The sequence below is a fragment of the Nomia melanderi genome, chromosome 11 (assembly GCF_051020985.1).
Source record: "Nomia melanderi isolate GNS246 chromosome 11, iyNomMela1, whole genome shotgun sequence".
Lineage (NCBI taxonomy): Eukaryota > Metazoa > Arthropoda > Insecta > Hymenoptera > Halictidae > Nomia > Nomia melanderi.
The window spans coordinates 15358254-15374876 of NC_135009.1; the positions used below are offsets into that span (position 1 = coordinate 15358254).

The window sequence follows — 16623 nt, forward strand, 5'->3', positions numbered from 1 at the left end:
TTTTCTTTGAGGCTGTTCTGTTAACTCCGTTTGGGCTGGTTCGTTTTCATCGGTGAAGCGAGGATTGGTTTGAACTAACGCGAGACGGTCGAGTACTCGGAGGTGCAAGCGTTGACTTTAGCGATTGACCTGAGTCTGGGAGACTTTTATGAACCCTAGAAACTTTGAAGCTTTAACGGCTTGTTCGGACGATCTTGCGAAAATTAGAAGAATTAATTACCACGAGATAAGAATATCGTCGAATGTTAAACTTGGATGCTGAGTCTCGAGAACTTAGAGTCTATCAACCCCAGAATCCTTGAAACTTGAACCCTAGAAACTTTGAAGCTTTGACGACTTATTCGGAAGATCTTGCGAAAACTGGAAAAATTAATTACCACGGGATAAGAATATCGTGGAATGTTAACTTTGGATGCTGAGTCTCGAGAACTTAGAGTCTATCAACCCCAGAATCCTTGAAACTTGAACCCTAGAAACTTTGAAGCTTTGACAACTTATTCGGAAGTTCTTGCGAGAATTAGAATTAATTAACACAAGATAAGAGTATCATCGAATTGCACGAATCGTTTTCTTGTTGCACGTGAAACTTCGGAAAACCATGCCCGTAATAAATGCACAGCGATCGCAAGTCAGCGGATAAGTCTGGCTTCTTAATTGAACGTCAGCTCCGCTGCAATTCCGTTCATGAAATATTCATGTAAAGATTAGCCGAACAGCAGTCGAGGATTAAAACGCGACCCTTTCCTTCGTTTTTCCGCCCTTTGACTGATCGCCAACGGCGGACACGCGAGCCGGCGGTATTCGTTTGATCGATGCCGTTGTTTCCGGCGGCGCGCGAGAAACCGATTTATTCAAATTACGCGCGGGACGTGTGCGTCTCGCGTGTCCGCTAGAGCGTGGTTCAAGGGGTTAATGTAGTTGATAGAATAAAATGGAAAAGTTCGTAAGCGTGAGAGTTAAATACGAGTCGCTCGGAAAAATGCGGTTGAGTCTGGAAAACATCGAGAAAATTTATGCGTTTCGATATAGAATTATTGTACAACATATTCAGAAACTGTAAAAAAGACTTTCTGACGTAGAAAAAATTGAGAACCGAGTAAATCATTTAATTCGTTGACTGCCACGAGAATTTCTAGCGTTTTGAACAGTACTTATTCTTTAATAACAAAGGCAAATGATATTGAAAATTATTAATGATTTATTACACTAGTCATATTACGCTGTGACCTAGCTAGTTATGTTACTAAATATTTTCATTTAAAATCAAGTTTTTCATTATAATTCTTCTTCGATTATTTAGAAAATCATGGCAATCAACGTGTTATTTATTCCACGAAAATGTACAAAAATCAGAGAACATCCGAAAATCCTTTTAACCGCACCGATGTCTGAAATATAAATGAATCTTAGTTTACTAGTTGATAGTTATATTAATAATGTTAGTATTATTATTATCATTATTATTATTATTATTATATTACTACTATATTGCTGTTATCATCATTAACCCCTTGAATTTCGCAGATGCATTCGTTACAACTATTTATCGTGAATAATGCGCTACTAAAAGAAAACACTAGATTTAACCCTTTGCACTCGGCAGTTTTTCACTAGAAATATTTGAACATTCGATGATGAGATAAAGACGATATTTTGTGAAACTAACTCGAAGAGAAATCACGCGTACATCGAGGAACGAAGCTATTTTATTTCTATATTTCTCAAATTGACGCCAAGAGACATTTTTCAAAAGAATATCCTAATGGAATACTTCCATCCCCCATTTTCCGCGCGACAATTTCCCTTTACGTTAACCATAAAAGATGTCATGCATATTTTCCCAAAAAACCGTCGGACATCCACGGCGAAAGAATTACACAGAGCGCGGAGGTTCAACCAGCCAGACGGTCAGTTTCAACAACTCCGTACCGATTTAATTAAAAATCCACTCTCCCCTGGAAGAACGACTTCGTCGCAACACCGTCGAACTGAATATTTCTCGGGCGTATCTCGCGGAGCGGTTGGAAGTTCCGCGGCGAAGCTGCGCTCTAAGGAAGAGACGAGTTTTTATGAGCCGTTGCTCCAGCCAGACCTCCGGACTTTGCTTTTTTTTAAGGATTAATTAACGTTACGTTTCCTTGTTGGCCGGTGGCCAGGATTTCCGTGGTAAAAATCTACGGAGGGCGAATATAACCGGGAGAAGCGAACTTTCGCGGTTTCTCGCGTCGCGTCGCGAAGTGCTTTCACTCCGCTATTTTCTGAACAAAACTCGATAACTTGAAAAGTATCGGCCACAGGGAAAAATGTTTGAGACGAAAGTTGTAAGGTATAGAGCTAACTATATGCTCGTTGAATTTTGTTCACATCGTACGAAGGTTGTTCAGTTTTTCCAATGATAATGGACACTTTACGTTTCGATTCCAATGTTGTAGACATTGCGAAATTGAATTTATCCGCGGAAAATATTGATTTTTTAAATGAAAATCATTTTGCATGGCGGGTACTAATTAGCAACGTAATGGTAACCTTGGGTTCTCGTTATTCCAATAGTCGGATTTCGGGGTTTCGTCCAGTGTGCGTCGTTTCGACGGGAACCGCGACGTCGAAATGCGGACACGCGCGCACTGCAGCCTCATAAATCTGTGTTCCCGCGGACGTCGCAATGGATGGGGACTATTCCTGGTTTTCCAGCGGAACGATAATTATCATCTGAATCAAATCCGTCGGGTTTTTTTATTAGACACCGAAAAAGTTCGTGGGGCCTGTTGAATTAACGTTCAATCAAGGGGACTGTTTTCGTAGAACCATTTGCTGGCAATATCAATTTCATTTATTCATTGAATTCATTCAGTTGATTCAATTCTCATGAAAACGTTATGGTTCGTTATTAACTCTTTGAACTCTAGGCTCCAATATCGCACCAGTTATAATATCAAATATTTCAATGAATCAAAGAAACTACCCTATAATTATTAGATTCTCCACATGTTCAAATTTTGTAGAAGGAAAATAAAAGAAGAAATGTACAGCATTTCTCATTTTCGCTAGGAATACTATAAAAATTTGGAGTGCTAAGGGTTAAACAGATTGCGAGTTAATAAGAGTAAGAGTTCCAGTAAAAAATTAATTGAACAAAAGTAGTTGAATTTCGATTATAGAATGCTAGCAAAGAAAAATGTACACCATAATTAACATTCGTCAAATTTTCCAGTAACAGATTCGACGATTCTCAGAGATTTCGCGAGGGCTTCGATTTCTCTATGGAATTTCGCGGTGTTGCAATATACACTAAACAGAAGGCCAATAATTTGATTTACAGTTCCCACATTTCGAGTCTCAGAAGTTCCCACAGCAAAACCCGAAAGAAGCAAAGAAGCTGCACAAGCTGCAAAGATCCTAGTTCCACTTAAAAAAATTGACTATCAATCACGCTATCCATCGTCATCAATCGTCGCAAGCGAATCAACCGTTTTCAACCCCGTTTCACGCGATCTACCGTAGATCATCTACTATTCATCGCTCGCGGGGAAACTCGTACGCGTTTTCCGGCTGTAGCGCGTATACGACAGCTCCCCTAAAAAGGATTTACAGAGCGCCACCGGCCTTGACACGACACCCACGAGCCGAGGAAGCTGGCCGGGTTCGCGCGACGCGTTTCGCTACGCTACGAGTGCATCCAGCGGTGAGCTAATGGCTAGCCATTACGTCCCACGTTCCGCGCCCACGTCACACGCCTCCTGCGTCACTGTGCCACGTACCGCACGTACGACGCACCAGCAGTGCTTACTTAACGTCCACGGACGATATCTTTTCAGGTCCCTGCGAGCTCAAGGGGCAACTGCAAGGGGACGAGCAGAGTTTGGTGAAGTTGGAGAATTAGAATGAGACAGATAGTCGAATGTAAATATGAGATAAAGGAAATATCAGTTCCATTATTTTAGATCTTACTTTCTTGGAAGTCGGTGGATTGTTGGGATTCTTGTGATTGAAATGAGCCCAAACATGGTGTGGATTGGATTAGTTACACCGAGTTAACGTAATTAACTGAATTAACCCTTTGCACTCGGGAGACTCTCAGTCACTTGATTTGACGCAGTAAAGCTATAAAATCTGATATTTAATGTTGAACTTTGTATAACGCCTCGATACGTGAGATATTGGGAAAAAATAGTTCCTCAATGTACTTGTGATTTCCTCTTGAGTTAGTTTCAAAGAATGCTTTAACATTTTTTTATAACAAAGATGGCATTCTTTGAAACTAACTCTAAAGGAAATCACTAGCACATTGAGGAACAAAGCTATTTTTTTGTTGAAAAAAGGAAGTTCCTCGCTAGAAATATTTATCTTATCAAAAAATGTTAAATATTTCTAGTGAGGAACTTCCGACTACAAAGGGTTAATTATGAAGACGTGCTTGCGAAAGATTTGCAATTAAACTTGTGTATTTGTATAGATACAAGACCATTCTAATTTCAAGAAACGTATTGTTCTAGTTTTTATGAAAAATTGGAAGTCACTGTAATTGCTCGGTAGTTGTAGTATCAAAACGTTATTGTTTTTGCTTATAGAGCCCAAATTTTAAGAGACCAACAGAACTATTGGAAATGCAATATAAAATAATCGAAAAATTTGTCTAAATGAATCATAGAGCAAAGGACTAATAAAATCGATGTTTCCTTTATTACGTTTAATTCGACTGTCTCGCGCCTCAACTCGGAAAACCGTTTCCGTCTCGTTTCTCGTTACACTCGTTCCCCGACTTCGTCAGACTCAGTTCGTCGGAGACGCGAGACATCGTCCGTAGACGGTAGCACACGTACGACGCACTGGCAGTGCTTACGAACTCGCTACCAAGATTTCCGCCGTCACGGTCCCGCGGGTCCCGACGCATTTACTCTCATAACGTCGCCGCGATCTTCCCTGCAGTTACCACTCTCTCGGCGCCACCCTCGCGTAACGGGGGTAAAGGCGACCGTTGACCGCGGCGGTCACGGCTCGTGAGCCTGTCTCTTAATCCTCCGGAGATTTTCTTCTTTTCTGGAAACAGAAAACTCCGTCTTGTTCAGATTAATCTGAACAGCTTGGTTGCTTGATTCTCTGGGTTTTATGGGGATCTCGGATGGTGTTTTTCAGCTACCTTGGCAACACCCTGTTCTCCCATTTAGTAATTTGGTAGTCTAAATTGGTGGTTTAGGGGTGGTAACTTGGCTCGGTGATTCAGTTATTCGGTAGTGATTAAGAGTAGTGATTAAGAATCTAGTTATTCTAGTTAATTATAGTGATTAAGAGTCTATAAATCTTAGTGTTAGTGAATCGGTTACCTAAGATAATAAGCGTTCGAATCAGAAGCCAATGCAGTTAGTTGCAGAATTGAGAAAATTCATGAAGTTGTACTAGATATTCAGAAATCCTTGAATACTTAAGAATATTCTTAGAATATTCTAGATAATATTATCTATCCCATGAAAATGTACAATCAGAAAATATCAAAAAACTGACCCAGCTGTATTGGCTTCTGAGCTACTTATAATTATAATTATAAATGAATTATACAAGTCTAACGTAAGATCGGAGATCGCAGGACGAGGGAATACAGATCACAGAACGTTCGTCGCGAGAAAATTTATTAAAAAGAGATATCAAAAATAATGCACAATCTGAGCTTGCTGTTCTATATACTCGATGGTAAATAAATTTGTACTACTTGCGCCAGTAGCCTCTTACGTCCTAATAAATTCTACCTACGTCTACGCTATACCTGAGCCTGCTCGCTTACGACACGCGGTGCAGGTACGTAATACTGATACGTCGCATGATCACAAGGTACAACGTCCGATTCTCTGTAAAATATTTCGTTACAGAAACACGTACGAGACTACGGACATATTTTCGCGAACATTGTCCTCCGTCTGATCGTTTCCGCTCGGAAAACGAACGGGACAGCCTCCAATTCCCAGCGCAGGAATTTTCCTTCTCCTCTTCTCTCGCGATTATTAAAAAGGCACAGCTGCTTCTCAACGATCGCCGCAACGGACGAATCCAAGTACAACTATCAAAATCTCGGTGCACGCACCTGAATCATTTCTATAAAAACAAGTTAACACATTGCGTACCGATAACGAGAAGTTTCGTTTTTATATGAAGACAGTTAGCCATGCAATTTCGCTAATCACCACAGTATTGAAGAAATATAAAATTTAATTCGAATTGTCTATTTAAAATATATTACACAGCAATATGATATCTGAGTTTTTCTATGTATAGTGATACAAGTTGACCGCAATGAAAATTGCCGTCCGCCCAATTCAGTTTTCTGAAAATCAGTCGGTACGCAATGTGGTAAGAATAGTCAGTTCGGTCCGCCGAGCCTTTCGGGGAAACGTTTCCCGCCGGAAACGCCCTAAGACGCGACGCTGTCGCTTCACTCCGCTCCGCGGGAAGCCCTCGAACGCCACACCGCCTCCCTTTTCGCACGGGACGCCTGGAACGCCGCGTAAACGGCTTACAACGCGCGCAAAGGCGATCGTTCGCGACAGACGGTCCGCGGAGATGAAACGACCCTTGCTTTCGGCGATCTCGCGGAATATTTCTCTCGAAATACCCGAGACGCCGGACGAGCTTCGCAAAGTTCCTCGCAAACTGAAACAGCTTGGGAACCGAATGCAACTGAAACCGTTACATTAATAGTCTTATTCAAAATTCCATCTTCATCGCCTCGTAGCGTTCCCAGTTAAAAACATTTATGCTTGATCGTGACCGTCATTCTCAACGGAGATCGGTTCAAATAAAACGGAAATAAAAGGGAACGCTGGAAACCGTAAAACCTCCGTCGCGTTTCTCGCGATTCGACGCAACCGCGAATTCTCAAGTCCATTCCCTCTTCACGATCAATGGATGCGATGATCTCGACTGCCAAATTCCTCTACGATAAAAACAAAATAAGCTCCAATCTAAGCAACTACTCCGATCACCGTCCTCAACGTCTAAAAGCCAAACCCGCAACCAGAGCTTCCTCAGTCAACGCGCGGATTCGAACACTAAAACCTACGTCAATCGCAATAAATACGTTCCCCATTGGAGCAAGAAACTTATATCAGTTCGAGTATCAGAACACGAAGGTGTCCTGCATGGAGGAGATGTCCTGGAAAGAGCTGAGCAGCGCGTCTCTGCGGTGCAGTCTGTGCTGCCTGGGCTTCACGGTGGCGTAGTGCGGCTCCTCGGCGGGCAGCGCGTAGAACTGGGCCGCGGGCCGCTCGTCCGCGTGCAGGCTCCTCCTCTTCAGGGACAGCGCGTCGTCGTAGAGGCTGGACCTGGGCCTGTCGAAGCGGCGCAGCCTCGGCACGTCGTACATCGGCTCCTGCTTGCCTCTCGCCGCGTCACCGCGGCAAACCTTCTGTATCTCCGGCTCGGATTTCGACAGGAACCTCCTCGGCACGTCGTACACGCTCTCCGAGGACGACGCGGGCGACAGGGACTTGTGCTTGAAGGAGCTCGGGCTGATGCCCACGCTGCTCTTACGGAACTCCACCTCGTACAGGTCGTTCTTGATGACCACGAACTCCTCGCACTGCTCCGCGGTGTCCTCCGTCCTCGTCAGCGCCACGAACGGGTGTTTGGGGATCCCAGAGAGGTGAGGGTGCTTCGGCACCCTCGGCAACGTGTACTTCACTGAGGATGGGCTCTTCTCGCACATCGTGTACTTCCGGTCGAGGGACATCGTCAGCAGCTTCAATGATGAGGGGAAGACCGGGCCTAGATCCAGCTTCACCTCCTCGCGCGGCACCTCGGTTAGCAACAGCTTCTTCTTTTGCCTGCAACGGGGATTAGTGAGTGCGGACGCCGTTTGGTTGAGCTTTTGGGTGTTGGGTGGTCTTCTAGTGGCACGTTGATTTATACAGTGGCGTTTGGATGTTCCCATCTGGAATTGAGTTGGAGTGCTAACAAAGTAACTAATGAATCTGGAAATTGTTTGGTTGTTTTTGAATTGAGTGTTAGGGTGATCCAGTGTTAAGTTGATTTTATACAGCGACGTTTGAAAGTTCATATCTGGAATTGAGGCGGAGTGCTGACAAAATAACCAGTGAATCTGGAAATCGTTTGGTTCTGTTCTTGAATTGAGTGTCAGGGTCTTCTAGTGTTACGTTGATTTTATACAGTGACGTAAAAGCCCATGAGGGGGTGGAAGGAAGGAACTTTGACTTTGAAAGTTCTCAGGTTCTTTTTTGTAACTGAGTGGAAGTGCTAACATAAAGTATTAGTGAATCTGGAAATCTTTGGTTCTGTTCTTGAATTGAGTGTCAGGATCTTCTAGTGTTACGTTGATTTTATACAGTGACGTAAGAGCCCATAAGGGGATGAAAGGAAGGAACGTTGACTTTGAAAGTTCCCAGGTTTTTGTAACTGAGTCAAAGCGCCAGCATAAATTAGTGAATACGAAAATGTTCGGTTGTTTCTGGGTCAGGTGTTAGAATGATCTACTGACAACAAGATAATATTTACCCAACACCGCGGTTTGTATCCTGAGGACCTTCCTCATCTTCATCCAACGAATTCCTACTCTGAAAGGTGCTCAAGTATGGCCTCCTCTCGGGCTCCACATAACTATTCTCCTGTTGCAACAAAGCCTCGGTGATCGAGATCAGCGACGTCAACGAGGACGAGGAGCAGGACCGCTCGTCGTACCCAGAATCCTGCAGCTCCCGGGGCTCCTCGTTCAAATTCCTCTCCGACGAGAACAGCTTGCTGTTTTTATCCAACGTCCGCTTGGTGGCCCAGGAGGTCAACAGCTTCTTCAGCGATCGTTTGCGAGGCAGTTTCTTTCCCGTAATGGGAATCCACTCGATGGACGTGTCCTCGACCTCTATCGGCTTCTTCAGAAACGCGCCGACCACCTTCGGCGTCTTGTCCGCCACGCTGGGAGCTCGCTGAACCGATCGAACCTCTTTATCGAACTCGTTGATCATAGTACTGGTCTTGGGAAGAGGATGGTTCAGGAAGATCGTCTCGTCCGGTTCCGGCAAGGTCAAATCCAAATCCACGCTGTCCAACGTCTTCGTGTCATCCAGAGACACCGTGGTCCTCGCCGGACTGAACAGGTTCGACCTCCGCTTGGACTCCTGCTTGTCGAACTTGAACAGACTCGAGCTGTCCGAGCTGGAGTCTCTAGAATCCACGAGCACCGGACTCAGATAGACGTCCGACGACTTGTAGCTGCTGTCCTTCGAGCGACCGAACGGCGAGAAGATCCCCGACCTCCTGCTCGCGCTCTTCGAATCCTCCTGCTTCCGCGGCGTGCAGCTGGCCGAGCTGTCGTGCTCGTCCTTCGACTCCTCCCGGTTACCTTCGTCCTCCGAGGAGAACAGCTTGAACGAGAAGATCCCCGACCTCCTGTTCACGCTCTTCGAATCCTCCTGTTTCCGCGGAGTGAAGCTGGTTGAACTGTCGATTTCGTGCTTCGACTCGTCGCGACTGCCTTCGTCTTCAGAAGACAGCTTGAACGGCGAGCCGAAGATCCCCGAGCGCCTGTAGGTCTTCGAGTTCTCCGCGTTGTACTTCGAGGATGGCAAGACGCTGGACTGTTTGACGTCTTGAGCTTCTCTTGTGTCCTCTAAATGCTTGAACTCCTCGGAGCCGCTTCTGAAGTGACTTCCCGCGAAGATGCTGGATTTCTTCGTTGGGTCTAATGGGGATTTTGATTTGCTCGGTTCTAGAGCATCCTTGGTTTCTTGCGTGGTCTTCAGGTCGTTGTACACCTTGTACTTCACTTCGAAAGCTGCCACGATCTTCTTGACGAAGCTGTTCTGCTGGTGCTTGCTCGCGCTGATCACTGTCGCCTCGTTCTTCGACGGAGACAGGTAGCTCATCTCGAACTCCTGGATGATGTTTTCCAGGTTCGGCATCTCCAGAGGTGAACCCGAGGCGCAAGGTTTCAGAGGGGTCACCGGTTGGCTGGTGTGAAGGAGTCGGGAGGCGTCCAGAGATTTCAGGGCGGCCATCTTTATTGCACTGCCGGGCGCTTGGTACTTGGTGGGCGAGCAACTACCGAGCTTCTTGATCCAGGTCTCCTTTGTGGGGCTTCCACTTTTCGATTCGATCCTCTGCTCTGGCTCTGTCTGGTTGTATCTGTTCAGCTGAAGGGGGAAGTGCGAATTAGTGGGAGCCTGATTCGTGTGAAATTTAATTTTAAAGTGGGCTGTCTGTTATTCTGTGAATATTGACGGAACATGTGCTTGGAAAATTATTAAACTAACAGAAACACGCGAGATTATTGCCAGAATATTCTTACTATTGGATTTACAAATGAACCAAGATCACGATGCACTAGAAACTCGAAAAAATAATTCATATAAAATAAGTTTAAATATTATTATTAATTCACTGGTTGTCGCGACGAAGATTTCTAGATTGATTCAACGAAACTCAATGTTATTCATTAACCACGGATCAAAGGAAAATTCTGCATCGATGTATCGTCGTCAAATTAAGACTTTTGCAGACGAAGATTCTTTGAAATGTACAAAACCTTCAAGAGATGAAGTTGAATTATACATCAATTGCTTAATTAATAGAAAACACAGAAACTACGTGATCTCTTGCTGTTCAAGTAATTAAATGATTTCATCTCGAAATGTCGACGTTCGTAAAGGGTTAAATTTCTGATAAAGTCAAATGGAAAATTGCGTCTTTCTTCCAAACTACAGATAAAATGTTACACAGCTCAGAAGACGAAGTAAACAGTACGTCAAGGGATTAACTTTCAACTTCAATCTAATTCCAAGTTTCGACTCGCTCGAACGTGTCCTCGCAAAGGGGAGAACCAACCTCTTCGTCGCTGTTCCTCTTCAACATCCGTTGCAAGAAGCTGTTCATTTTGGTCGCACACATACAAATATCGCAATCCCGGATCACTCGATAGCTCGTCCGAGCATATTACTTCCGACACTCGAGAAATGGAATTCGAACGCACGATGCAAACGCGCCGGTAACTCACTGACGAATGAATGTCTGACTGACAACGAGGACCCTTCTTGTACCTGACGCAGCCTCGGGGTACCATAATCTTCCCCCAGGCCGAGATCGGTAAGAAGTGGGGATTAACCCTTAGTCCTATGTCGCGTCAGACTCGACATTCTGTTTTATTGCAACCTCTACCTGTTTTAACAATTTTTTCTATATTTATTTGTAGCATCACAATTGCACCATTTAAAGGTAACATGATTGAAGTTCGAATTATTGAAGTTTCAGTCGCTGAAATTTCAGTCGTTGGAATGTGAATTACTGAAATTCGAATTACTGAAGTTTGAATTTTTCCTATATTTATTTGCAGTGCCACAATTGTACCATTTAAAGGTAACGTTTCAATGACCCCGAAATATTCTTGAATAAATGAACAGACCGTTATATTAAGCTGTAATTGAACGAACTAACGTCGACGTGGACCTCAAAGCGAGAAACCATGAGCACTTCGGACCACAAAGTGTTAAAAAGGTAACTCTGCGTCGCGTACAGCGCGTACAGTAATTCCCTACTCGAAAATTTCCGGCCACCCGTTTAATTAAACGACGCCCGTCCCTCTTTTCCAGATTTTAATCAGCCGATTTAATTTCTCCGTTCTTTTAGCGGGCTCCTATCAGCCCGAGATTAATATTCTCGTTAAAAATTCCGACAGAGTTTTCGCGTGTAATCCTTTGTGGACCAGTATCGTTCCATTGCGCTGTTATTTATTTGAAGTATGTGTAGAAATCGAAGACGATCGAACAATTTTCCAGTGGTTTCACTCAAGGTGATAGTGTCAATAATGGAATATGAATGAATATTAGTTTACTAGTTGATAGATAATAATAATAATAACAACAACAACAATAATAATAATACTAACATTATTAATATATCTATCAACTAGTAAACTAATATTCATTCATATTGCATTATGGATGATTATTATATTACTACTATATTGCTACTATCATCATCAACCCCTTGCCTCCATGCTCTAAATCTAGATTTAACCCTTTGCGCTCGGCAGTTTTACACTAGAAATATTTGAACATTTGATGACGAGATAAAGACGATATTTTGTGAAATTAACTCGAAGAGAAATCACACGTACGTCGAGGAACAAAGCTACTTTATTTCTATACTTCTCAAACTAATCCCTTATACATAGTATAATGTTAAATATCAAATTTTATAACTTTATAAAATCAAGTGGTGAGTGAGAGTCACCTATCGAGTGCAAAGGATTAATATAAACCATACAAATTGCTAAAGACAATGTTCCATTTAAACTCAACACAACGCAATGCCATTTGTTGAACCACATTAGAAATCATCGCGTCAGATATCGTAAAGCAAGGGATTAATATTATTCCCAGCAAAACAATTAAAAATACCAAACCACTAATTCCCATCGCTCATCCTGATCGCAAACAAACTTACTCTCGAACGCGAATGATCCGTGGAAAAAGACCGCTCGATCCTCCCCGCCGAGTGTTCTCGAAACGAGCGCAATTCCCGGCGCGTTCTGTGTTTATCAATATCGATTCCCCATTCGTTATGCCAATAGCGGCGGCGGGGCCACGGAAATTTCACGCTCGACCCGTGAATGCAAATTCCGCGTTCGGCGCGCCCTTCGGTGTTTCCCGTACGCCGGACCCCGGCTTGATTTCCGCTTACGACATTACCTGGCGACGCGTCGAGGACGGCCGGCAATAAAGCAATATCCAGCCGGTCGATCGGAACTTCCTCGAGGACGCCGCATTGTCCTCGGAAGGCAGGACTCTCGACACCCGAAAGCTATCGCGTCGTAAACGACTTTACGCGTACGTGACGAGCCTCGTGGCTCTCGTCTCGCGAATAAAACAATGCTATAACCTTCCGCGCGATCATGGGGAGAGGGATGACAACTGATTCCCTGCGTTGAGATATTCCGACGCTACAGTAAATTCTGCGACCTTTCAACCTTAACGTACGTGTTTTTGTAAGGAATCGTAGCGCGATGTGACGAGTCACTTGTGAGAATAAAAGGAATAATTAACAGTAAAATTACCGAACGGGAAGATTGAGCCACTTCAGAATTTTTATTTATCTAGTATCTTGACCCTTTGAACTCTGTAGGCTCCAATATTGCACCAAGAATAATATTAGGTATTTTAATGAATCTTAAAGAAGCTACCCTATAATTGTTAGATTTTTCACGCATCCAAATTTTGTATTAAGATGGAAAATAAAAGAAGAAATCTATAGCATTTTTCATTTTCGCTGGGGATACTATAAATTTACAGTTTTACAATAAGGAAATTGATATTGCATTGAAATATTTAGTAACGTCAGAGCTTAGATAATAGTGCAATATAAGTACTGTAATACCAAAACAAATAATTACTTCTAACACTAATTTCCTCTACCACAAAGGAACAAATCTTAGTAAAATAAAACGCTGGAAATTCTCGTGGCAGTGAACGTGTCAACGTCGGCGCGAAGGAGAAGCAGCTAGAAAGTTAATCGAATTCGCCGGGACATTGATATCGTTGCAGGGAACGGGTGTCGGCGAGTGATGCGAGTCAACGGCGAACGAACCGCTCATTTCTCGTTGCGGTGACTCGGCCTGCCGTGTCCTGCGTGTTCGCGGTCTCCGAATCTCTCTACCTGTCTCTCAGTAATCTTTTCCACGCGCCGTACCAATTAACCTTGCTACTTTCTGCAATTGATCTGTGCATTCGAAACGTGTCACGCTGAGTGCAATGGGAGTCACCAGTCGAAATCGAATTGAATCAGATGTAATTATCTATAATTCATTTGCTCGGAGGATGACTTGGAAGAATTCTTATATCGTGAAAAATCGAATATAAATGCTGAATAATAAATAAAATATGTATACAATTCATATTTATCTTCGTTGTATATTCCTTCTATTGTATTTCTCTCATCGAATGTAAATATGAATAACACGAGAACCGAATAAACCAACCAGAAAACGTTTCGGAGAATTCGTATAAATTCTTGATAAAGCACTAATTCATTGAAACGATAGAACTCGATGAAATCCGGATTCAGAGATGAAACTATCTCGAACACACGCTGAAATCGCGTTCCCTCGCATTTTTCGCCGACGTTCGTTCAACAAGTCACTTTATACCCGGTACACTGTCATCGCGAATAGCTATTGCATTAAACTGTTCGTCGAAAGCGAAGTTCGCGTACCGATATCTCGAATAAATAATCAGTTACCGTTGGCGAATATCGGGAAAATAATCGAAGGCAGAAAATAATGGAAACGCGCCGGCGGAAAAAGGGGTTAGGTAAAAATCCGTGGCGACGGGAAATGGGATTTAACGTTAGACTAAATGACAATAGGGGAGAAAGGTAAAGGGGCGGAACGGCGAACAGGGATTCGTCGGTCGCGAGGAAGATTGCGTTGCTCGGTGTCCCTCGCAGCGATCCGGCGAAATAATTCGCGATCGAATTACCCGTCGCGGGAAAACGGACGAACGAAACAGGAGCAAAGGGGAAATTCAATTTTCCAGGGGCCGCTCGCCGATTTACAACGCGAAATTGTTTCGCGCGGGGTCTTTTCAACGATTAGCGATCGCTGAAAGCCGAGGGCGGCGCGCGCGCGAGCGTCATTGGGTTAACGCGGATAATCGCGGGCTGAGTTTCACCGGATGGAATCAAAGGGGACGAGGACGGAAAGGTACGGTTAACGCATACTGAACGGGGCTGGTCGCGCAGGCCGGTTGCCGTGAAATTAACCTGTGGATCTCACGGAGAAATCTGCGTGGCGGTCGGAATAACAAGGCCGATTATTCGCGGGTTTGGTGAGCTTGTGATCAAACTGAGCGGATCGGAGGTTGCTGTTGGTGGGGATTTTTTGTTGTGCTTTGTGTTCTGTATTTTTCTATTTTGTATTTCATATATTATTCTATATTCTATATTATTCTATATTATTCTATATTATTCTATATTATTCTATATTATTCTATATTATTCTATATTATTCTATATTATTCTACATTCTATATCATTCTGTATTATTCTATATTCTATACTCTATATTCCACGTTCTATATTTTATGCTCTATACTCTATATTCCACGTTATATATTTTATATATTTTATGCTCTATACTCCATATTCCACATTCTATATTTTATATATTTTATATATTTTATATATTTTATATATTTTATATATTTTATATATTTAATAGTCTATACCCTATATTCTATATTTTATATATTTTATATATTTTACATATTTTATATATTTAATAGTCTACACCCTATATTCTATATTTTATATATTTTACATATTTTATATATTTTATACTCTATACTCTATATTCCACATTCCATATTTCCCACATCCAACATTCTACTCCTCACACACCCCATATTCTCCATCCTACAAATCCCACCCCACATTCTACTCCTCACACACCCCATATTCTCCATCCTACAAATCCCACCCCACATTCTACTCCTCACACACCCCATATTCTCCATCCTACAAATCCCACCCCACATTCTACGTCTCACACATCCCACATTCTCCACCCAAGAAATCCCGCCCCACATTCTACGTCTCACACATCCCACATTCTACGTCTCACATTCTCCATCCTACAAATCCCATCCCTCTCCATCCTCTCCATTCCCTCCTTCCGTATTCCACCAGCAAAACCATCGTCCGAAAAACAAACACCCATTCAAATCTCAGTTCCCCCAACGGGAGGCAATCGAGCATACTCGGCCGGTGCAAACGCACCGTAACTCAGCCGGCCGGGCCGCGATTAAGGTAATTACGGTGGGTGGGTCAGGCCGAAAGTGTCGACGTTGTCCGGTAATCCGCGTTTATTATAGCGCAAAGAGACCCTTGCCACGGTATCGTTAGTCCGCCGGTAGCCGCGCGCACAATGTCCGCATACCTGTCGCCCCGGGCTCGCCGGAATTACCCGATTGTCTTCCGCCGATATGTTCCGCATATCGATGGGGTCCTTCGCTTCGAATCGAAGGGAACGGCCTTCCCCCGCTGCCGGCTGCTTTCCCGTTCAGTCGAGTAGGTATCCTTGGCTCGCCCCTCGGATTAACGAGTCCAGCCGATAATAACAGGCGACTGTGGCCGACGGTTTTATGGAATCGACGCGCATGGTCTCGGGAAAGGGGCTCGATCGTCGGTCAACAGAGGTTTACCTGGGCCTCGGATTAGCAAGGGATATTCGAGCGGCAGCTAGGAACGATTGAAAGTTTGCATTGCTCGACGGGACGACGGAATCCGACTTAATACTTTAATTGCCGTGTGTGCACGCACTTCAGAATGAGAAAGATCAAGCCTTTGGAAAGATAGTTTGTTCGTTAGAAAGAAAATATTCCTGGATTTCCTTGTTTTCGATTTTTAGGAGGCGAATCGAGGAATAGAGCTAGTAGGTATCGATCGATATTGAATATTAAGCTTGATTATTTCTGTGTATCGAATGAAATGTGAATCGAGGGTGACTCCTCGAGTGCGAAGGGTTTCTTTCTTTGAATCCAAGAGCTGAAAGCTTTGTTGCTAGGAATCGGTAATTCATGTTCGGAAATCGAGCGTGAGAGTGTATTTGCTTGTCAACATGTGACATCGGGGGAA

General features: G+C 43.6%; 1 protein-coding gene across 1 annotated transcript in view; it reads right to left on the bottom strand.

Moving 5' to 3' along the window:
• Positions 1-5607: 5607 nt before the first annotated feature.
• LOC116432096 (uncharacterized) overlaps positions 5608-16623 on the bottom strand; it is a 98913-nt gene continuing 87897 nt past the window's right edge. The window contains exons 2-3 of the mRNA XM_031988456.2: positions 8500-10130; positions 5608-7811 (exon numbers count right to left, since the gene is read on the bottom strand). Of these exons, the coding sequence (XP_031844316.2) occupies positions 7106-7811; positions 8500-9995 (2202 nt within the window). The 5' untranslated portion in view covers positions 9996-10130 and the 3' untranslated portion in view covers positions 5608-7105. The remainder of the gene's footprint in view (positions 7812-8499; positions 10131-16623) is intronic.